This window comes from Hemitrygon akajei, chromosome 9 (genome assembly GCF_048418815.1).
Source record: "Hemitrygon akajei chromosome 9, sHemAka1.3, whole genome shotgun sequence".
In the NCBI taxonomy this organism is placed as follows: Eukaryota; Metazoa; Chordata; class Chondrichthyes; order Myliobatiformes; family Dasyatidae; genus Hemitrygon; species Hemitrygon akajei.
The window spans coordinates 82,834,481-82,857,746 of record NC_133132.1 but is presented as its reverse complement, the minus strand read 5'-3'; the positions used below and the strand labels follow the sequence as shown (position 1 = coordinate 82,857,746).

Below are 23,266 nucleotides of genomic sequence, written 5' to 3'. Positions count from 1 at the left end.
AAAGAACAGAATTTGAGAAACTTAAAATTCAGAAGTAGCTCACATAGCACATTGTCTCCATGATCACCAAAAAAAGTTTTTAGGCTAATCAGATTTTCTACCCCAAGACCATAGATATAGGAGCAGAATTAGGCCATGTGGCCCATCGAGTCTGCCCTGACATTTCATCATGGCTGATTGAGATTTCTTCTCAGCCTCAATTTCCTGCCTTCTTCCTTAATCCCTTCATGCCCTGACCAATCAAGAGTCTATCAACCTCTGCCTTAAATATACATATAGACTTTACCTCCTTATATCAGTTCTAAAAGGACACCCTTCCATTCTGAGGCTGTGTCCTCTGGTCTTAGGCTCTCACATCACAGGAAACATCCTCTCCACATCCACTGTATGAAGGCCTTTCAGCATTCGATAGGTTTCAATGAGGTCACTCCTCATTCTTCTGAGTTCTGGTGAATACAGGCCCAGAGCCATCAGACGCTCTTCACATGACAAGCCATTCAAACCTGGAATTATTTTCATGAACCCTCTCCAGTTTCAGCACACATTTTTCTAAGATAAGGGGCCCAAAACTATTTGCAATACTCCAAGTGAGGCCTCATCAGTGCTTTATAAAGTCTCAGCATTAATCCTTGCTTTTATATTCTATTCCTCTTGAAATGAATGCTAACATTGCATTTGTCTTCTTCACCACGGACTCAACCTACAAGTTAACCTTTAGGGAGTCCTGCATAAGAACTCCCAAGACCCTTTGCACCTTTTTTTTTGTATTTTCTCTGTATTTAGAAAATAGTCAAGCTTTTCATTTCTTCTGCCAAAAAGCATGGCCATATACTTCCAGACACTCTTCCATCTGCCACTTCTTTGCCCATGATGCTAATCCGTCCTTCTGTAGCCTCTCTACCTCTTCAAAACTACCTGCTCCTCGACCAACCTTCAGATCATCTTCAAACTTACAAAACCATCAATTCCATCATCCAAATCATTGACAAATAACGTAAAAAGAATCGATGCCAATGCAGACCCCTGTGGAACACCACTAGTCACTGGCAGCCAACCAGAAAAGGCTCTCTTTGTTCCCACTCTGCCTCCTGCCAATCAAACACTGCTTTATCCATGCTAGAATCTTTCCTGTAATACTTTGGGCTTGTAGCTTGTAAAGCAGCTTCACGTGTGGCACTTTCTCAAAGGCGTTCTGGAAATCCAAGTACACAACATCAAACAATTTGGCTTTGTCTATCCTGCTTGTTATTTCTTCAAAGAATTCCAACAGGTTGGTCAGGCAAGATTTCCCTTGAGGAAACTGTGCTGACTATGGCCTATTTTATCATGTCCCTCCAAGTACCCTGAGGCATCATCCTTAATAATCAACTGCAACATCTTCCCAACCACTGAGGTCAGGCTAACTAGCCTATAGTTTCCTTTTTTCTACCTCTCTCCCTTTTTGAAGAGGGCAGTGCTATTTGCAATTTTCCAGTGTTGAAAGATCATTACTAATGCCTCCACGATCCCTTCAGCCACCTCTTTCAAAGCCCTGGAGTGTACACATCTGGTCCAGGTGACTTATCTTCATATGCCATTTCATTGTCCCCCATTACTACCTCTCCAGCATCGTTATCCGACAGTCCAATATTTACTCTCGCCTCTCTTTTACACTTTATGTATCTGAAAAAAACTTTTGGTATCCTCTTTAATATTATTGGCTAGCTTAATTTTATATTCCATCTTTACCTTCTTAATGACTTTTTTAGTTACTTCCTGTTTGTTTTTAAGAGCTTCCCAATCCTCTAATTTCCCACTGATTTTTTTCTATTATATGCCCTCTCGTTGGCTTTTATGTTGGCTTTGACTTCTCTTGTTAGCCACAGTTGTGTCATCTTTCCTTTAGAATACTTCTTTCTCTTTGGGATGTATATATCCTGTGCTTTCTGAATTGCTTCCAGAATTTCCAGCCATTACTGCTCTACTGTCATCCCTGGCAGTGTTCTTTTCCAATCAATTCTGGCCAACTCCTCTCTCATGCCTCTGTAATTCCCTTTATTGTAATACTGATACATCTGACTTTAGCTTCTCCTACACAAATTGTAGGATAAATTCTATCATATTCTGATCACTGGCGCCTAAGTTCCTTTCCCTTAACCTCTTTAATTAATTCTGGTTCATTGCACAACACCCAATCCAGATTAGCTGATCCCCTAGTAGGTTAAACCATGAGCTGCTCTAAAAAGCCATCTCGTTGGCACTGTAGAAACTCACCCTCCTGGAATCCAGCACTAATTTGCATTTTTCCCAAATCTACCTGCATCTTCAAGTCCCCCATGACTTATTGTAACATTGGTCTTCTGCCATGCATTTTTTATTTTCCATTGTAATTTGTAGACCACATCCTTTGGGGATCTATATACAACTCCCATCAAGGTCTTTTTACCCTTGCAGTTCCTTAGCTCTATCCACAATGATTCAAAACCTTCCGACCTTATGTCACCTCTTTCTCATAATTTGATTTCATTTTTTACCAACAGGGCAACACTGCCCCCTCTGCTTTCCTACTTGTCTTTTCGATACGATGCATGTCCTTGGGCATTAATCTTGCAGCTATAATCTCCCTTCAGCCACAATTCAATGTTGGTTTCAACATCATGCATGCTAATCTGCAACTGTGCTGCAAGTTCAGCTACCTTATACTACGTGCATTCAAATATAACACCTTCAGTCCTGTTTTCACCCTTTTTGATTTTGTGCAACTTTTACATTGCAACTCATCGCGTTGACTGCAATTTTGCCCTATCAACAGCCTCTCCTCACTACACCTTACTTCTGTTTCTAAACCACTTACCTCATCTTCAGCAGTATTATCCGCCTGTCCTACGACGCCTCTTGCATTAAAATATAGGCAGCTCAGGTCACTAGTCGCACCATGCTCTACCTTTTGATTTCTAACTTGTCTTACCAACATCTGCCTCTGCAACCTCTCCACTAACTGTTGTGGCACTCTGGTTCCCATCCCACACATCTCTAGTTTAAACCCCACTGTGCAGCATTAACAAACCTTCCCGCCAGAATATTAGTCCTCCTTTCTGGACAGCTCCCACCTTCTTTGGAAGAGATGCCAGTGATCCAAAAATCATATGTCCTCTGTCATACACCAACTCCTTAGCCACATATTAAACTGTATAATCTTCCTAGTTCTAGCCTCACTAGTACGTGACATGGGTAGCGATCCTGAGATCACAACCCTGGACGTCCTGCCCTTTAACTTAGCACCTAACTCCCTGAACTCCCTATGCGGAACCTTGATACTCATCTTATCCATGTCATTGGTACCTATATGAACCACTACTTCTGGCTGTTCAGCCTCCCGCTTAAGAATGCTGAGGACTTGATCTGAGATATCCCAGACCCTGGCACCCAGGAGGTAACATACCATCTGGGAATCACGTTCACACCCACAGAACCTCCTGTCCATTCCCCTAACTAACAAATCCCCTATCAGCACAGTGTATCTCTTCTCCCCTCTTCCCTTCTGAGTCACAGAGGCAAGCTCAGTGCCAGAGACCCGACCACTGTGACTTTCCTCTGTTAGGTCAACACCCACCCCATCCCAACAGTATCCAAAATGATTTGCCTGTTGTTGAGTGCAATGGTCACGGGGGTACTCTGCACTGGCTCTTTAATCCCTTTCCCCTTCCTGTCACCCAGTCTCCTGTGTCCTGCACCTTGGGTGTAACTACCTCTATATGTCCTATCTCTCACCCCCTCAGCCTCCCAAATGGTCCAAAGTTCATCCAGTTCCAGCTCCAACTGCTTAACATGGATTGCTAGAAACTGCAGCTTGAAGCACCTCACAGTTAGTTGTAAGGAACATTGACAGTCTTCCTGTCTTCCCTCATCACACACAGGAAGGAGCATTCAGCTATCCTGGCTAGCATCTCTGCTATCCTAAAACTTAACCTAGAGCTTTTCTTTTGCTTTCTCTGACTGAAAGCTTCTCTTTGCGAAAGCTTTGAAGAGATAAAGCTTCAAGATCACCACTCTGACTTTGACAACTCTGATGACAACCCCTGTGCTTGCCCCACCTTCCTTTAATTTGCTTTTGCTAATCAATCACAAACGCTGATTCATCTTTGGTCAAAGCTCTTTCTTGCTCTACTGACCCATTGCTACCTTTTGTACTCAGACACTGGACATAATTGAAGTCCCCCTCCTCTCAAAATTAAATGGCCGGATTGGCCACTGGTCAAAGCTCCCCATCTGTAGCCTATGCTTAGCAATATAAGAAATGATATACAAACTGAATCCTTCCAACTGTTCTGTCCCTTATAGGAATTTGACTTTACAGTTTACAATTTGCAACAGTGTAGTAGTCAATTTGCAATGACTAGAAGTCATTTTCTCAGTAGCTAGTTTACCATATGATATCTGCAATGCTCCTCTGGTCAGGCAGTAGGTGTGGAGAGCAAAACTGTTACAAGACTGTTAAAAATTGTCAGTTACAAGTTACATTAGGAGAGTGATAGAATATTCTCCGAAGGATTGAGGAGTGCAATTTTCTACAAAATGGAACTTAAGTATATACTCCCTCCACCACTGACAACATAGCTACAGTGTGTACTTATTACCAAATGTATTGCAGTAACTAGCCATTACTTCTTCTCTATTGCCTCCCAAGTTTTCAACCTCAGCCACCTAGAATATGGGCATTAGACACATAAGCATGAACCAGGAAACATTACTTTGATTTGGAAAAATGTTAGCATTCCACTATTATTTGCTCATTCTAAATACTGAACTACTGTACTGAAATAGTAGTATGGGCATATCTTCTTCATATGGAGAGCAGTGGTTCAAAAAGATTGCTTGTCACTTTCTTATGGGCAATATATAACTGCTTAGTAATTTCTAACTTAGTTAACAAAGCCCATTTTTTTCTTCAAACTCAGGGTCATTGGTGAAAACCACTGATTACTTAATGATTTTGCTACTTTGCCCACAAAAGAATAAAAATCTTTTGAATTTAAATATATGTTTAGTTCTGAAATATAATGTAATAAAATAATATAACATAAGCATTTGTTTTTTAATTACTCATTGGTAAAATGTTTACAACTAAAGCTTTCATTATCTGAATAAACCAGAGTTCAAAGATAAAGTGGTACCCAAATAAGCAACGTGCAAACTTCAAAGCTCTTTTTTTGTTTGGCCCTTCTACTGTATGGCAGACAGGCAGTCTGTTGTGGGCAGAAATGTTCCAACAATATCCCAAAATAAAGTGAATATAAATATCTAATAATGAGCATTGCAGAAACAGAAATGCACATGCAGAATGATGTTTTGTGTTTTAACAGAATCTAGGAAATATAAATTTTGTTTGGAAATAAGATTATACTCATTTTGAAAAAATAATTAATGTTTTTAATAAAAATAGTTACTGTAGCCTGTTCATTGGGAAAATTATTTGGATCTGTAATTTATTCTACAATCTGTCTCTGTCAGGTTGGCACGACAATCACAACTAAAATATATGAAAAAAAAATATTCTGGAAATTATTGGGTTTAAAGCACCAATTTAAGTGCTAATTGCAGTCGTAATGAGAAAAGGCAGTCATCACTGGAGATTTGCATCTGTTCTGCCATCAGTATGCTCTGAACGGCTGGTGACCAGCAGAAGCTTTGCCAGCTAATTAAATAATTGCATGCAGGGAGATGTTCTCATCTGATTCAAATGATGAAGATTAATCTTTAGATAAATATGTTTTGCTCGTATTGAAATGTTTTAGCAGCCTCGGCTGCAATAGCCTAGTTTTTATTTTTAATCAAAAAGCAGCTACCATCTAAGAGCTTTGTGATATATTTAAGCAATGAATTATCTTCTGTAGCTGCATTAGCACAATAACACTTGAACACACTGATAAACAATGTGTTGTTATCTTGACTGTTCTCCATATAAATAACACTAGTTGTGCTTTGATATATTTTTCCAGATAGACAAATGTTTTTGAAGTGGTTTTGAGGGTATCTTTTTACCTATAAACTCCTTCAATGTGTTCACCTCAGTTGCTTTTAGCAGTGATGACATACCCTGGAATTATGATGGTCTAAATGTTAAACTAGTTATTTTATTGAGAATTTTTTACCTCAGTACTTGCATCAAGGCTTTTGTTTGTGTAAAATTTGGTAACAGGCTATGTCATATTCTGCACCAAAAAGGGTGAGGAGGATTGGTACCACTTCTCTGAGGAGAAAAGCCATGAACAGTGAATATCTCCCTCAGTAGAAGATAGGGCAAATGGAACGTACTTTGAGGAAAGAGAAAGGCAGCCAACTTATTCTGCCCAGAGGAAGCAAGGACAGTTTCCGTCTTTAAGAAGAAAAAAAGTCATGTTGGTAATGATCATTGTACCAAAAGATCAAAGGTCAAATTTATTCAGAAGGGAAATAGTGTGTCCGAAGCTTATGGTGATCAGCTATAAGTCTTGTCATTGTTGCACTCAAATTTAGAAACAAAATTGATAATTATCTTGGTTTTGATGAAATTTTGATTTAGGGTAAATGATGCTAAGGGTATGTTGTCCTTTTAATAGAGTCAACTAACTAGATGTTTTGTATACATGTTAACAAACACCAAGCAGAAGAAACAAGAAGAGCAGTAGGCCAGACAACCCCTGCTGCACCATTCAATGATGCTGAAGCTGATCTGATCTTGGCTTCAGTGCTGCTGGGCACACACTGACAGAGAACCTAAAGGTTTTAAGACACAAAATGCTGGAGGCCAGGCAGCGTCCATCGAAATGAACATACAGTTGACATTTGAGACCAAGACCCTTCTTCATGGCTTAAGTGTCCAAAATGAGGGAAGAGAGTTAGAAATATTCAAATAGGAATTCTGTAGATCAAGAGCTCTGCTCACCACTGAATTTGTCTTTAAAATATGGGATAAACAATTGGCAGGAATTGAACAAGTGAAGATATTCTGGATTGTGGAATGGAAGAAGGTTACAGGGAGAAGGAATACTGTGGCCATGGAGTGATTTGAATATAACTATGGCAAGCATTTCTCTTAAGGAAGTCCATGTTGGTCAGTGGTCTGTGCAACATGGATGCCATGGATACTAGAATTTTAGGTGACCTCATGTTTGCAAGTTCAAGTCAAGTCAAGTTGCTTTTTATTGTCACTTTGACCATAAACTGCTGGCACAGTACACAGTAAAAACAAAACAACGCTCCTCCAGGACCCTGGTGCTACATGAAACAACACAAAACTATGTGAAACAACTCAAGGCTACACTAGACTATGTAACACAACACAAAAACTACACTGGACTACATAAAGTGCACAAAAAATTGCAGGGCAATACAATAATTAATTAATTAATAATAAGCAAGACAATAGGCACAGTACAGGACAAATTTCAATATAATAATAAATGATGTAGATGTCAATTCTGGGACATTCAAGTCAGAAGATTGACAAAAATACAAGCAATTATTTTGGTAACCATTGGGTCGAGAAATGGCAGAAGTTGTGTGAGGAGGAACACACAAAGGAGCTGAGGAACTCAAGCAAGTCATGCAGCATCAATAAAGGGAAAGGGATAGTTACCATTTTGAGTCAAAACTCTTTATCTGGAATCAGTTGCTTGAGTCTCCAGAGGTTGTATAAGGTGTGTGGAGGAACTGCTAGGCAATGTTATGAGGTAAAATAAAGCATTTTTTTGGAAGAAGAGGATACTAAGAATAATGAAGCCCAGGAGGTTGCAGATGCTGGAATCTGGAGCAACATGCAAAATCCTGGAAGAACTCACTGGGTCAGGCAGCATCAATGAACAGAAATGAACGTTCAATGTTTCATGAAGAAGGAGAGTCTCAACCCCAAAACACCAACTGCCCATTTCTCTCTATTGTAAATGTGGCCTGATATATTGATGGCTTAAAGCATGACAAGAAGAATGTTAGGGATGTACAGTTGGTGTGGGAGATGTGTTATAGTGTAGAAGTTGTGTTATGGTATTGGATGGACCCTATTACAGACATTAATGCTCATTACTCTGCTAAATGTATTTCTTTGCTGTGGAAAACATTCTTGCTTAACAGAAATAAAAAGGAATTTAAAGGGAGCAAGAACCAATTGCCTAGGATGTATTTAGTACCTGTACAGGGAGAGGTGCAGAGAACCTTGACCATTCGTAATAAGTGTATTCTATTCACTGATATCCAAATTTATATAATGTTAACAAATCTTTGTCTTTTACTGCAGATATTTTAATTCTCAATTGCTGTAAATCATTAAGAAGTCTGTACTGAAAGCTGCTTTGTAAACTGATGGAACTGTAGAGACCAAAGAAATGTACAATTATTCAAATTTCTTTCATCCTTTTAGGCTTGGAATTTCTTGTTCCATCTTCCTGTCATTGAGGTCAGTCTGAGTATCAAAGGCTGGGGGGAAAATGAGATAACGCTGCCGAATGTTTCCACTGGCTTGCGAGATGAGAAAAACTGGACACAGTTGCATGCAGATCAGGAACACGTACTTCAAGTCCATCTACGCAGGATAGGGCCAGCACGCAACAAGGTACAAGTCTTCATTGGGAAAATTGTGAAAATGATAGCCCTTCCAATATAGTAAGATTTCTCACACAGCTAGGCTGGTCATGTTAAAATTAACTTTTCTGAGTTTTTTAGAACAGATAGAAAGCCAATAATTCACCTTTGAGAATATTGGGAGTCCAGCAGACCTTGCTGGAAAACAAGACTAATGCATCGTGTACCAAGCCTCTGCAATTTAGCAGAAAAAGAACAAATTTAAAACATTGTAATATTCAGAAGGTTTATGGTCTGATCTCTAACCTAAATCTATTTATACCTTGCTTGCTAGGATTGGAATATTTACTTTTTGCCCTTTACAAGATAGGACTTTTGATGAATAGTGGTAGGAAGTGTCAACACAAAGACTTCCTACTTCTGAGGGCCTGATTTCTGGAGGAATCCATGCAAATCTGCACACACCATTGACATAAAACAATAAAAGGCAACCCCAGTATTATAGCTATTTAGATTACTGAAATGTTTCCTTACAGAATTCACAAATCACTCTCCAAAAATTTGAGATACGGAATAAAATTCACTCTCAGGAACTTTAAACAATTTACAGTGTTTTAGGGTGTCCAATTTATAACTTATTTATTTTGAACTTGCATTTCTTGACATGCAGAGATAAAGTTGGTTTGAATTGTGAAAAATCAGGAAGGTACCACTGCAGTGACGTGGGGCTGGGAGGGTTGCCTGTTAATGGAAAATTAGGAGTTTTAGGTATACTCCTTTATAAAACCATTAAAACAGATTATTGTTGATTTTTTTTGTATACATATAATCATTGAGACATTTTAAATGTGATATCATTGGACAAATATACAATTTTTCATGCTAATAATTCTGCTACTTCATTAAACAGTGCAGAAACTGGTTTTACATCTGATTTGGTTGTAAATGGGCTTCATAGACTCTCAAGGTAATTACCGTGCTGGAGGCCATTTTGCCTATCAAGAGTTTACTGGCTACAGATAGAGCAACCAAGTTCCACCCTTCTGGCCCCTCTGCTTTGTCCTATAAACTTACTCCTTTCAGTTATATTATCCAGCTAACTTTTGAATTCTATAATTGAATATATCTCTGTTTTGACCTTTGGCAGTGCATCGTCAACATCAACTGTTTATAGCAGGAAAAAAAGTTTGTTTTCCCCTCATTTGACTTGTGGCTCTTATGCCAATCATCTTTATTTTGTGTTCCCTAGTTCTTGACTCCTTCACCAGCAGGAACAGTTTCAATCTACCCTGATTCCTGACTTTCATGGTTTTGGGTGCCTTCATATGTTTTCCTTACAGTGCACTCTTCCAAGAAGAATAGCTTCAGCTTCTTCAGTCCATCAATCATTTTAGTAAATCTCTTCTGAATATCTTTTTGCCTTTAATGTCTTAAAGATTACCATGGAACTTTATTTTGCTGGAGATTAATATATTAGACAAACATGACATAGTTTTTTAAAGTAATCTTACTTGAGTTTATCTTTTACCAGAAGCTGTGAAAGAAATAATGTTGTATCAGACATCTGCAAAATATTACTCTGTTAATTATTTAAAGAAAGAAGTAGGTTTAAATTATTGGCCTCACTTTATGCTAAAAGCAGTCAGTCAGGTGACTGTGCTATGTTCAATCTTGGTTTCTCTGTTCTCCAAGTTTGATTTCACTCTTTAATCTCTGAAATGGTGAGGCAGTCTTATCAAAGTGCTCTGCATTCAAACTAACTGAAAGAGGTGACAGCATGTTCTTATCAATGCTCCACTGTATTACATCATTGGAAACCTGTTGAAAGAGAAAGTCAGCGCTCCAGCAATTGCGGATTTTTGACAATATGTTAACTTTAGTTCCTTTTCCAGTAATAGCTAACAGACCTTTTAACCAACAATGATCAGCTCGTGTCAGCTTTGTAGTGCTCTCATTTTGAGGTTAAGAGGCCATGGGTTCATGCTAATAATTTAGACATACCCGTCAGTGCATTGCTGATATTTCTTCATTGTCAAAGGGGATCCTCCATCTCTCTCTGTCAACACTGGAAGAACAGATTAAATTGCTGCTCTCAGTTAGTGGACTGTGCGTGTGAAACGTTGTTCGTGTAAGCAAGATCACTGCAGTCAAAATGTTTTTAATTTTGTGAAGTGTTTCAAGGTATTTTAATGTGAATTTTTAAATTGCAACAAGCTACATACTAGGAATCTAAAATGAAAAGCAGAAATTATGTAAGTGCTGTATATAGGTCAAAGACATTTTACAATTACTGGTAAAAGTTAGAGCTAAACAAGAATTAGAGTATAAATAAAGGAGGAGTGGAATAAGAAAAACAATGACTATAATCAGTTAGATCTTAGTTATCTCTGCTTTAAAAGTATTATGCAGCTTACATAGGAAATGTTTATAATTGTTCTTAATGAACACACAATGTTTTCTGATTGATATCTCATTTTGGTTGTCAGAGAAAATATAGCAGCAAAGCCATTACACCACGTTTCACAAAAGCCAAAGATGAAGGCTGGGTTGTCATTCTGGGGGAAATAGACAAAAAGGAATTGGTGGCTTTGAAACGAGTAGGATATGTTCGAAATCAAAGCACTGTTTCTCTAGCCTTCTATACACCTGAAGTCACTGGAAGGTAAGATCATAATACTCATTACTACCACTGTCAACTCACATCTATGTCGTAATTTTACCATTGTAAAAATATTTAAAGTGCTTAACAAAACATGAAAAATTGATACTGGGCAACAGATGGAGATATTAGCGTATGTGGCAAAAATCTAATAGAAGAGGGAAGATAGGAGGGTTTTGACAGGGTAGAGGGAAACAAAGGTGAAAGGTATGAGAACCATGTTCTAGATTATTGACAGCTTAAGGGTCATACCAATGCATGTATAAATGTTGGGGAAGAGGATGTGATGGCAGCTACATAAGAGGCTGGTGAGAAGTGCAGAAAATCCGGAGAGGAGCATGAATTGGAGGTGTTTACAGAAACAAGGAGGGCCAAGGTCATAGAGAGAATTAAGTTCATGAATAGGACTCGTGAATTTGAGAAACTTGGAGCTAATAATGTAAGCCAGAAAAATAAGGAATGAGTGGCAAAAGGAACCTGATAGTAGGGAGCGAGGGCATTGCATATTAGTGATGATGTTACTATAATTTATAACATTACCAAGAACCATCCAAGATGTTTACATGTTTTAAAACATTTTAACAATAAGATAATACAATCAATGGTATTCTGACTGACTGTTATACCAACAGGTAAAATAGTGATATCTCAGAGTTACACCTGTAGAGACAGATGGTGTGAATTAATTTGATCTTGTCTAAGCTTACAAAAATAACATTGAAGTGCTCATTGTTTAATGCCTGTATTCAAGATTGATCTCACTGTAAATTTAACCTTAGGCAGCTATAGAAAGCAGTTCTTAAATAAAGTGAAATATTAAGTTTAAAAATAATTATGAATGCAGTTTTCTGTAATCTGGTTTTAACATAAGCAAAAGCTCCATTTGTTACAACATGGGAGTCAAGGCAGACATCAACTGTTTAATCCTCAATTGTCTTCCACTTTCTAAAATTAGCCAAAGGACCCTCGAAATTACTTGAGAAATAAAATATTTGGATATGGTCTGGGTTAACCTGCTGTATTTTTTAGGATTTTCAGTGAAACAAATACCTCAATGTGTACTGCACTGTTACTCACAAGATTCAGATTCAGATTCAGTTTATTGTCATTTAGAAACCACAAATGCAATGCAGTTAAAAAATGAGACAACGTTCCTCCAGAATGATATCACAAAAGCATATGACAAAACAGACTACACCCGAAAATCCACATAACGTTTGGCAATCCCCAATCCAGAGTCCGGAGAGGCTGCTGCGTATTAATATCGCACTACCGTCTTAATGCGTTCCCCGGAAAGGAGTTCCAAACCCACCAGACAAAACAAGACCAAAAACTAAAGCTACAAGACCTGCACAAAACCACATAGTTACAACAGTGCAAATAATAGCATAATTGATAAAAAACAGATCATGGGCACAGTAAAAATAGTCCAAAGATGTTAAAGGACTATAAGTTCAAAAGAAATCACCACACAGTTTCCACAAGTCCCCAGGGGTCCCGACAGACTCGCCATCCCACGCCGGCGGCAGAAGGGAATATCCCCGCTATGGACTTCCACGGCGCTGCCTGACTCATCCTCGCAGACGCAGCACACAATGAAAGCTCTGTCGAACCCAGCCCCGCAGATGCAGCACACACCAAAAGCGACCTGACTGCAGCGGACTCCGAGTCTGTCAAACCTCCGAGCCGACGACCATCCCCTCCAGCACAGCTTCTCTGAGCACCTTCCTCTGCCGAGCATATTAAGACGGCCCCACCAACGACCATCGGCAACGCGACCCCGAGGACTAGGGGCCTGTTCTTCCCAGCAGAGACCCAGACCTCACAGCAGCAGCAGCAGCAACGAAGAAGGTCTTCCTGGAGATTTCCCGATGTTCCTCCGTGCTACCACGTCCGTTTTCAATCGATTATGATTGCGCACGGCACCACACTTCACAAATAACAGATAATCAGCTCCGGAGTGGCCACTGCAAGCTGCGTCGCGCCGCCATCTTGGAAAGATCCTTCTGATGAGGAATCTTTGTATGCTTCTGTTATTCAAATGTCAATATTAAAGCTAAATTATAAACAAATTAGTGACTCATAATTTTTGCCCAGGATTTATAAATTTATATGAAAGTAATGACCATTCATCCCATAATAGACAATAGGTGCAGAAGTAGACCATTTGGCCCTTCGAGCCTGCACCGCCATTCTGAGATCATGGCTGATCATCTACTATCAATACCCGGTTCCTGCCTTGTCCCCATATCCCTTGATTCCCCTATCCGTAAGATATCTATCTAGCTCCTTCTTGAAAGCATCCAGAGAATTGGCCTTTACTGCCTTCCGAAGCAGTGCATTCCAGACCCCCACAACTCTCTGGGAGAAGTTTTTCCTTAACTCTGTCCTAAATGACCTACCCCTTATTCTCAAACCATGCCCTCTGGTACTGGACTCTCCCAGCATCTGGAACATATTTCCTGCCTCTATCTTGTCCAATTCCTTAATAATCTTATATGTTGCAATCAGATCCCCTCTCAATCTCCTTAATTCCAGCGTGTACAAGCCCAGTCTCTCTAACCTCTCTGCGTAAGACAGTCCGGACATCCCAGGAATTAACCTTGTGAATCTACGCTGCACTTCCTCTACAGCCAGGATGTCCTTCCTTAACCCTGGAGACCAAAACTGTACACAATACTCCAGGTGTGGTTTCACCAGGGCCCTGTACAAATGCAAAAGGATTTCCTTGCTCTTGTACTCAATTCCCTTTGTAATAAAGGTCAACATTCCATTAGCCTTCTTCACTGCCTGCTGCACTTGCTCATTCACCTTCAGTGACTGATGAACAAGGACTCCTAGATCTCTTTGTATTTCTCCCTTACCTAACTCTACACCATTCAGTTAATAATCTGCCTTCCTGTTCTTACTCCCAAAGTGGATAACCTCACACTTATTCACATTAAACGTCATCTGCCAAATATCTGTCCACTCACTCAGCCTATCCAAGTCACCCTGAATTCTCCTAACATCCGCATCACATGTCACACTGCCACCCAGCTTAGTATCATCAGCAAACTTGCTGATGTTATTCTCAATGCCTTCATCTAAATCGTTGATGTAAATCGTAAACAGCTGTGGTCCCAATACCGAGCCCTCTGGCACCCCACTAGTCACCATCTGCCATTCAGAGAAACACCCATTCACCATTACCCTTTGCTTTCTATCTGCCAACCAGTTTTCTATCCATGTCAATATCTTCCCCCCCAATGCCATGAGCTCTGATTTTACCCACCAATCTCCTATGTGGGACCTTATCAAATGCCTTCTGAAAATCGAGGTACACCACATCCACTGGATCTCCCTTGTCTAACTTCCTGGTTACATCCTCAAAAAACTCCAATAGATTAGTCAAGCATGATTTGCCCTTGGTAAATCCATGCTGGCTTGGCCCAATCCTATCACTGCTATCTAGATATGCCACTATTTCATCTTTAATAATGGACTCTAGCATCTTCCCCACTACTGATGTTAGGCTGACAGGACGATAGTTCTGTTTTCTCCCTCCCTCCTTTCTTAAAAAGTGGGATAACATTAGCCATTCTCCAATCCTCAGGAACTGATCCTGAATCTAAGGAACATTGGAAAATGATTACCAATGCATCCGCAATTTCCAGAGCCACCTCCTTTAGTACCCTAGGATGCAGACCATCTGGACCTGGGGATTTGTCAGCCTTCAGTTTCATCAGTCTACTCATCACCGTTTCCTTCCTAATGTCAATCTGTTTTATTTCCTCTGTTACCCTATGTCCTTGGCCCATCCATACATCTGGGAGATTGCTTGTGTCTTACCAAGTGAAGACAGATCTAAAGTACTTATTAAATTCTTCTGCCATTTCTCTGTTTCCCATAACAATTTCACCCAATTCATTCTTCAAGGGCCCAACATTGTTCTTAACTATCTTCTTTCTCTTCACATACCTAAAAAAGCTTTTGCTATCCTCCTTTATATTCCTGGCTAGCTTGCATTCATACCTCATTTTTTCTCCCCGTATTGCCTTTTTAGTTAAATTCTGTTGTTCCTTAAAAATTTCCCAATCATCTGTCCTCCCACTCTCCTTAGCTCTGTCATACTTCCTTTTTTTTAATGCTATGCAATCTCTGACTTCCTTTGTCAACCACTGTGGGCCTTTTTCCCCACTTTGAATCTTTCCTTCTCCGAGGGATGAACTGATTTTGCACCTTGTGCATTATTCCCAAGAATACCTGCCATTGCTGTTCCACTGTCTTTTCTGCTAAGATATCCGTCCAGTTAACTTTGGCCAGCTCCTCCCTCATGGCTCCATAGTCTCCCCTGTTCAACTGCAACACTGACACCTCTGATCTGCCCTTATCCTTCTCAAATTGCAGATAAAAACTTATCATATTATGTTTACTACCTCCTAATGGCTCCTTTACTTCAAGATCGCTTATCAAATCCTGTTCATTACACAAGACTAAATCCAGAGTAGCCTTGTCCCTGGTCGGCTCTCGTACAAGCTGTTCCAAGAATGCATCCCGTAGGCACTCTACAAACTCCCTATCCTGGGGTCCAGCACCAACCTGATTCTCCCAGTTCACCTGCATGTTGAAATCCCCCATAACAACTGCGACATTACCTTTGCCACATGCCAATGTTAACTCCCTATTCAACTTGCACCCAATATCCATGCTACTGTTTGGTGGCCTGTAGACAACACCCATTAGGATCTTTTTGCCCTTACTGTTCCTCAGTTCTATCCACACAGACTCTACTTCTCCTGATCCTATGTCCCCCCTTGCAAAGGACTGAATCTCATTCCTCACCAACAGGGCCACCCCACCCCCTCTGCCCACATTTCTGTCCCTACGATAGCACGTATACCCTTGTACATTCATTTCCCAGGTCTGATCTCCCTGCAGCCATGTCTCCGTTATCCCAACAACATCATAGTTACCCATTCGCATCTCTGGAAGCCTGATGTTCTGATGTTTGAGCAGTCAAAATAATTCTTAGAACCTGCTAGAAAGCCACAATGATATGGAACCGGTGTCTCTTATAGGCCACAACCAAATGTGGGTGGCAGGTTCCCTTCTTAAAAGACATTATTAATGAAAATGGTTTTAAGTTCAAGACTTTTGTTTAAAACTTAATTCCCTAACCAAATGAATTGGTATACACCTATTTATCTCTTCAAAATATGTCAAAATTTTGAAAGATCTTATAGAACTTATAAATTTGTCTGCTGCACTGTTGATGGCAAATCTATCTCAAATATTTCCTCATGACCACATGGGATTACATATCAACACAAAAATAGACTAGTCCAGACTGGTGTTTGTGACACCAGTGGAACTGAAGTGTGATTTAACTGATATCTAAACAGGTTGAACTTGACTTCCTACTTCTCAATTATTTCACTCTAGAAATAAAGCACGATTTTCAATTTGTATTCCTTATAACTTGGTTAAACTTTCCTAGCTTTTAGTGAGTTGAGTGTTCTCCAAGACTCATACCTGCAAGCAGTTCCTCATTATTTTTTCAATCTTGTACGCTTTGTTCCTGTTTGGAAAACCTCAACTTCTGCAAGGTTTTAACTAAAATATAATTTATTACATTATCTTAAATACTAGTAGTGGCAGTATAAATACAAGATCCGCTCTATATTTTCACTCTAAACCCAATAAAATTTCAGCAGTACTGTTTTTGATGATAAGACAATACCTTTGTAATACTGGTATTAAGGTAAATTGCATATAATCAGTTTTGATAATATTAAGGAAAGGGTACAAAAGTATGTATTTTAAGGTATAATGTAAAATGCTGGAAATGGCAAGTGTGCAAGATCTGCAGTTAATTAATCTGCATTATTTGTTCTTTTCAAAGTGAAGTAGGCATTTAAAGAACTGCACCATTTTTTTTATTTGCTTTCAGGTACATCTACACATTCTATCTAATGAATGATAGCTACCTGGGGCTGGACCAGCAGTATGACATTTATTTGGACGTGATACCAGCAAGTATTACTGCTCAGGTCGACATGGAGGTCTCTGATGCCATGAATGACCTGGCTGTGGCCTGACATGGTGGGTTTAGTGCTGGAAAAACCCAGGAGCAGAGATCCTGCAATACAGATAGTGCTGGAGCCACACTGAAATTCCATGATACTTGCCTTAGTAGATGCAACTTCTAACCTCAGATTCAAAGGAAATTACAAGTGGCTGCTGAAGTGACTTCCAGCATGAATTTTCTGCACAGCTTGGTGGCCTTATGTAAATTTGTATTTTAGATTACTGCTATACCAAGATAATTTGAGTCTCCTTCTATTGTTCACCTATGCACCAGGCAAAAAGCTGAAAGCTATCTATTAAGAGTCACAACTTCCTTTAATATTACTTTATATTGGTTATGTATTTGTTATAGAAGTCATTGGCACTTTTTTTTTAAAAGAGTATCTTATTTTTAATCAAAATCACACTTATTCAGTGAATACAAATTTGCCTCTACAACTGGTGTTGATCAATGTGATTACCTAAACGATAAAGAAATCAACCTACAGTTTTCTTCATAACCAATAAAGCATGGACTTTATATAGTTCTTGTAATTGATATCAGAGTGTTTAAAAGATTATTCTATATAGTGTAAGTTATTTTGAATGAAGATCAAACTCACCAGGAATATCAGCAAGGCAAAATAGAAGCCTGTACAATCAGCATTAATTTTTTATGAAATAAAAGTATATTTAAAAAAAACTATCTGTATGATGAGAAAGAAGATAATGTAATATAAAGGCAAGTTGTGATTGAAAATTCATTCCCATATCGACTGAGTGCAGAGGGTATTCATTTCCATGGTAACATGAAGGCTAAACTTGACACATTCAGAACTATGGGGTCAGGTTAAACCTAGTAACCTTTCTCTGCAGTGAGAGCTGCAGCACTTCATTTGTCAATATCAATTTAGTTGTATCTGTGAAAATTAAGTTGTGGAAAGAATAGTTACTACCACAAGAAAAAAATGATCATTACTGCCAAAAGGGAAACTGGCATTCAATATAAGTTGAAGTTTACAATGCTGCTTGCAAATGTACAAAACCATTAAACTTTATGCAACACCTATATTTGTCTTGTCCTGTTTGTTATATTAAAACACAGTTATTGAGGGATGTATTATAGAATACTTCAAAAGATGCTAAAAGAGCCTCCTTGTTTCTTGTCCTTTTTCTGATGAGAGAGTTTTGTATTTCATCCATCCTTATTAAATAATCCCTGAATAATAAATTATTTTTTGTTATTTACCAATAATATAAAGGCTGGATAATACAGTATAACTGATTCAACTAAATGAGTTTTCACTGTGTTTATTCCATTATTTATACACATTGATACTTCTTTTAATGGAGCAGTTTGTCCAGTATCTCCCTGTTATTTGCTTGTTATAAAGCAGGATAATGTGAAATCCTTTTGATTGATATGTGCAATAGTAGGAAGGAATAGGCAAAGGAGTGAAATGCACTTTGAAATAGTTGCTTACAAAATTGCAATTATTGTGGTTGTAAGATTCAAATTGCGGAACAATATTTTAAGTATAAAATGTCAAATGAGTGAGTAGCAACTGCCAGTAAGACTGAACATAGAGAGGGGGGTTAAATGTAGCCGTCATGTTTTTCCTTGATTGTATTTTCAAAGCAGCATAGGATACGATATCAGAAGTAGTAGTTCGTAGTCTCATCCATTATTTTGGCTAAAATAGTAAATGAGATCGCTTGAGTTAAGTTTATACTAAGTAAACAAGCTATAAACTTTAACGTTCCATTTAAATTCTATGTTTCCCAGGAGTAAAATGGTTATTTTAAGTGACACAGTAACCAAGTCAGAAGATTCTAAGCGTGTTGCTTACCTGCACTGCAACATTACCTGATGTAAGCATAGACAGATCAGAATGATTCTTCCCCTGCTGTGGACTTTGGAAGAGATTAGATTAAAAAGATAATTGCTAGTGAAAGTGCATAATTTTGAGGTACTCTTTGCAAGAAAATACATTCATTATTATCTTATATTTTAATATTCTAATTAGTGGTTTAGTCAACTGCTTATAATTGCTATTGATAAATCCTTTTATGCAGCATGTGGTTTTTTTTTGTACCTCCTAACTATTGCATAAAAGGGAATCCTATCAAGTCTGTACAGATTGCTCTGTGTGAATTATTTAACCGATTTTCAGTGGTGTAATGTTGGCTCTGAAGGATTTCATTAAAGTATAAGTAATGGTATTGCAGAATGGTAACTTCCTCAGTACTCTGTTACAGACCAAATCAGGGCATCTGTTAGAAGTACTGTCTTGCCTATAATGCAAATGTGATTACACTCGGTGGCCATTTTATTAGGTACACCTATGCTCCTGCTCATTAATGCAAATATCTAGTCAGCCAATCACATGGCAGCAACTCAATGCATAAAAGCATGCCGACATTGTCAAGAGGTTCAGTTGTTGTTCAGATCAAGCATCAGAATGGGGAAAAAATGTGATCTAAGTGACTTTGACCGTGGAGTGATAGTTGGTGCCAGATAGGGTGGTTTGAGTATCTCAGAAACTGCAGATCTTCCAGGATTTTCATGCACAACAGTCTAGAGTTTACAGAGATTGGACCAAGAAAAAAAACAAAAAAAATCGAGTGAACTGCAGGACTGTGAATGAAAACTCCTTGAGAATGAGAGTGGTCAGAGGAGATCAGCCAGACTGGTTCAAGCTGACAAGAAAGCAACAATAGCCATGCATTACAGCAGTGTTGTGCAGGCCTTACCAGATTCCACTGCTGTACCTAATAAAGTGGTCACTGAGTCTATATGTGAATTGAATGTTTACATAATCTGCCAACCAAAAAATTCATCAAGATAGGATTTTATTTTTAGAACTAATTTCAATCTATCTAGAAATCAAAAGCTACAAAAACAGTTATAGGTTTTATATCCTGTTTGGTGATTTTTATTAAGATTAATGATTTGTCTCCATATTTATGGAACAGACATAGTGAGATACAGCACACAAACAAGCCATTCATCCCATTGGGCACCCCTTTACAGTAATCACATTTTACTCTCCACTCACCCACTCACTTCCATTAACATCCTTCAACTTATTAAGGTAGCTTACCTACCAACTAATTCAACCTACCAACCTGCACACCTCTGGGATCAGAACATCCAGAAAAAACCCACACAGTCACAGGAAAAATGTACGAGCTCTACACAGGCATCACCCAAGATCAGGATCGAACCTGGATTTCTGGAGCAGTGAGGCAATACCTCTACTGTACCAAACAGAAACTTCACGTAAGTGAAGTCAGTGCGTTGCAAGCAGTTCAAAGACAGTTAACCATGCTAATACCTGGAATTGCAGGTTATGAGAAAGGGGTCAGTTGTCCTATTGATGGCTTAGGCTTACATCTGGTGGAGTTAAAAATAAGATGGGACGACTGAAATATGACAGGTCCTGTTGTGCCTTGGCAGAGTGAATATAGAGAAGATAATTTTCATGTGAGGAGATCTAAAATAAAAAGCCATGTTTTAAACTAAGGGATTGACCACTTAAAATAGATGAGGCAAAATATCTTTTTAGGTGTATGTGTCTTTGAAGCTCCCTTCCTCAAAATACACTAGTAACAGTCATTGAATAGTTTTTAATCAGGTACTTGATAAGTAAGGAGGTGAAAGGTTATGAAGGGTATTTGTCATGTAGAGTTGACATTACAATATTTTAATGAATGACAAAATTGGCTTGAATGGACACATAGCCATCTCCTGCTTATAATTCATATTGAGTCAACCTTTACAATTCACTGTTACTGGACACAATTAAGGTATTACAATTAATTTTGCATTTTCCAAAAGCATAGAAGCTCATTCTTAATTATTGTTCAATCAGCATGCGAACCTTGGGCCAGGCTCTATTCATGTATGTTGTAAATTTCTCAAGCCACAAATTGCTTTTTGGGAAAGATATGCTTCATTTTGTTTTCTTTATCTGAATATTCTTAATTATTAAACAAGCTTTAAAGCTGAATTAAGATTTTTTTTAAATATTTATTTCATAATAAGGGTTACATTTGAATAGAATTGTTACTTATGCCCTTTACTATCTTTGCATCTATTAAAAATCATTGAACTGTCTCAAATAACTAGATATTTTCCGGATATTTTTAACTTGAGAACTAATCCTTAGATTTTGGCATGAAAAGGGTGAAAACTGTTGTTCTGTGCTTTAAAACGAATAAAGCTTTCTTACTCATTAAATATTTTTGTTCTTTAACAAAATGGGAGAATTAATTATTAAAGTCCAGTTTAGACAATGACTAATTTTGTTTATTGACTATTGTTTATTTCTCATCTTCTCAGAGGACTATTACAATTATTATGAAACCAAAATTGCTTACCTGTTCTTTGCTTCTCTAAGGTTACAATAGAATATTGATCAAATTGAAAATAGGCAATGGAATAGCAGATGGAATTTAACTCAGACAAGTGTGAATTGACGATTTTGGGAAGTTAAACCAGACCAGAACAAGCACAGTGAATGGCAGGTCCCAGGGGAGTTTTGATGAACAAAGAAACATAGCGACGGGTACATAATTCCCTGAAAGTGGCAAATCAAGAAAACAGAAGTGCCTTCATTTCACATGGCATTGAGTACAATCATGGGGATAGCATGTTGCACTTGTACAAAATTTTGGTTAGACAGCACTTCAATTCTGATAACCATGCTACAGGAAGGAAGGAAGAAAGCTAGTGAGGATTGAAACTAGATTTACAGGAGTGTTTCCCAGATTGGGGGCCTGAGATTGGGAGGTTTTTTTCTGGAGTAAAGGAGACTAAGCTGTTACAGAGATTTATAAAATTATGAAGGGCATGAATGGGATAGATTGATACAACCTTTTCCCCAGCAGAGAAGAGTCTAAATGTAGAGGACGTACGTTTAAGGTGGGAAGGAAAGGATTTGTAGAGAACAACTTTGTAACAGAGGCATATAAAGTTACAACATTTAAAATCCTTTGAACGAATACATGAGTAGGAAAAGGTTGCAAGACACACAATGCTGGAGGAACTCAGAAGTCCTGCTGAAGTGTGTTGGCCAGATGCGTTGACTGTACTCTTTTCCATAGATGCTGCCTGGCCTGCTGAGTTCCTCCAGCATTTTGTTTGTGTTGCTTGGATTCCAGCATCTGCAGGTTTTCTCCTGTTCGTGAGTAGGAAACAATTTGAAAATGTGAAAGCTTTCCCCACCACTATCGCAGTCTCCAAATCTAATAAAACCCAATACTGGCAACTTTTTCCCTCAAGAATGACTTTACCATTTTTGATGTATATGGCGCTTGACCCTGAGAAATCACCAATCTTCCCAATATTCTAATTTTCTCTACCACCCAAAACTTCTCATCTATACTCAAGCATTCTGAAACTATATACAGTATGTGTTGGTCCTTGCTCTCAGAACCATTATCAGTGTTGGTAGACCGGGACACCTCTCTCCATTTCTTTTAATTTCCAGAAACTCATCTCCAAGACAACCCAGAGGCCATAAACAATTACTGCATTTTCTGAACTGAAGGCAAACTTTGTAAACTACATCCCAGTCCAACTGGATTTCCAAACATTTCTTTATACCCATTGTTAAAGTCAGTGTTGCCTGATATCAATTTTTAATAACCTCTGATTTGCCACAATTAGAACCAAGGAAAATTACAATAAAATTGAATTCAGGCCCTTCAGCATGTGTCATAATACAAATGAAATACATCCTTATTTTGAGGTTTCATGCTTTCATACACCACAGAACAGTCTTTAGAATCCTAATTAGGTCATTAGGAGTTATGAAGGATTCTGTGATTATTCTTGTTCCGTTACCTTTTGTATGGTGCACCTGACTAAAATTGGGAAAGGAAAGTGCAAACTGTTTTAAAGTGCTAGAATTTTTTGCACGGAATTCAGTTTAAAATAATAATGACTATATATTGCTACAGCAGCTCCACTGGGCAAGAATGCAATTTGTCAAAGTTAATATCTTAGCTGGGGTTTTT

The 23,266-nt window shown here is 38.5% G+C and overlaps 1 protein-coding gene across 2 annotated transcripts in view; it reads left to right on the top strand.

Moving 5' to 3' along the window:
- The window catches only part of ascc3 (activating signal cointegrator 1 complex subunit 3), a 360,447-nt gene extending 342,136 nt beyond the window's left edge, over positions 1-18,311 (top strand). For both annotated transcript variants that reach the window (XM_073056467.1, XM_073056468.1), the window contains exons 40-42: positions 8,375-8,566; positions 11,022-11,197; positions 17,127-18,311. In XM_073056467.1, coding sequence (XP_072912568.1) covers positions 8,375-8,566; positions 11,022-11,197; positions 17,127-17,274 — 516 coding nt within the window. In that variant the 3' untranslated portion in view covers positions 17,275-18,311. The remainder of the gene's footprint in view (positions 1-8,374; positions 8,567-11,021; positions 11,198-17,126) is intronic.
- Positions 18,312-23,266: the final 4,955 nt, after the last annotated feature.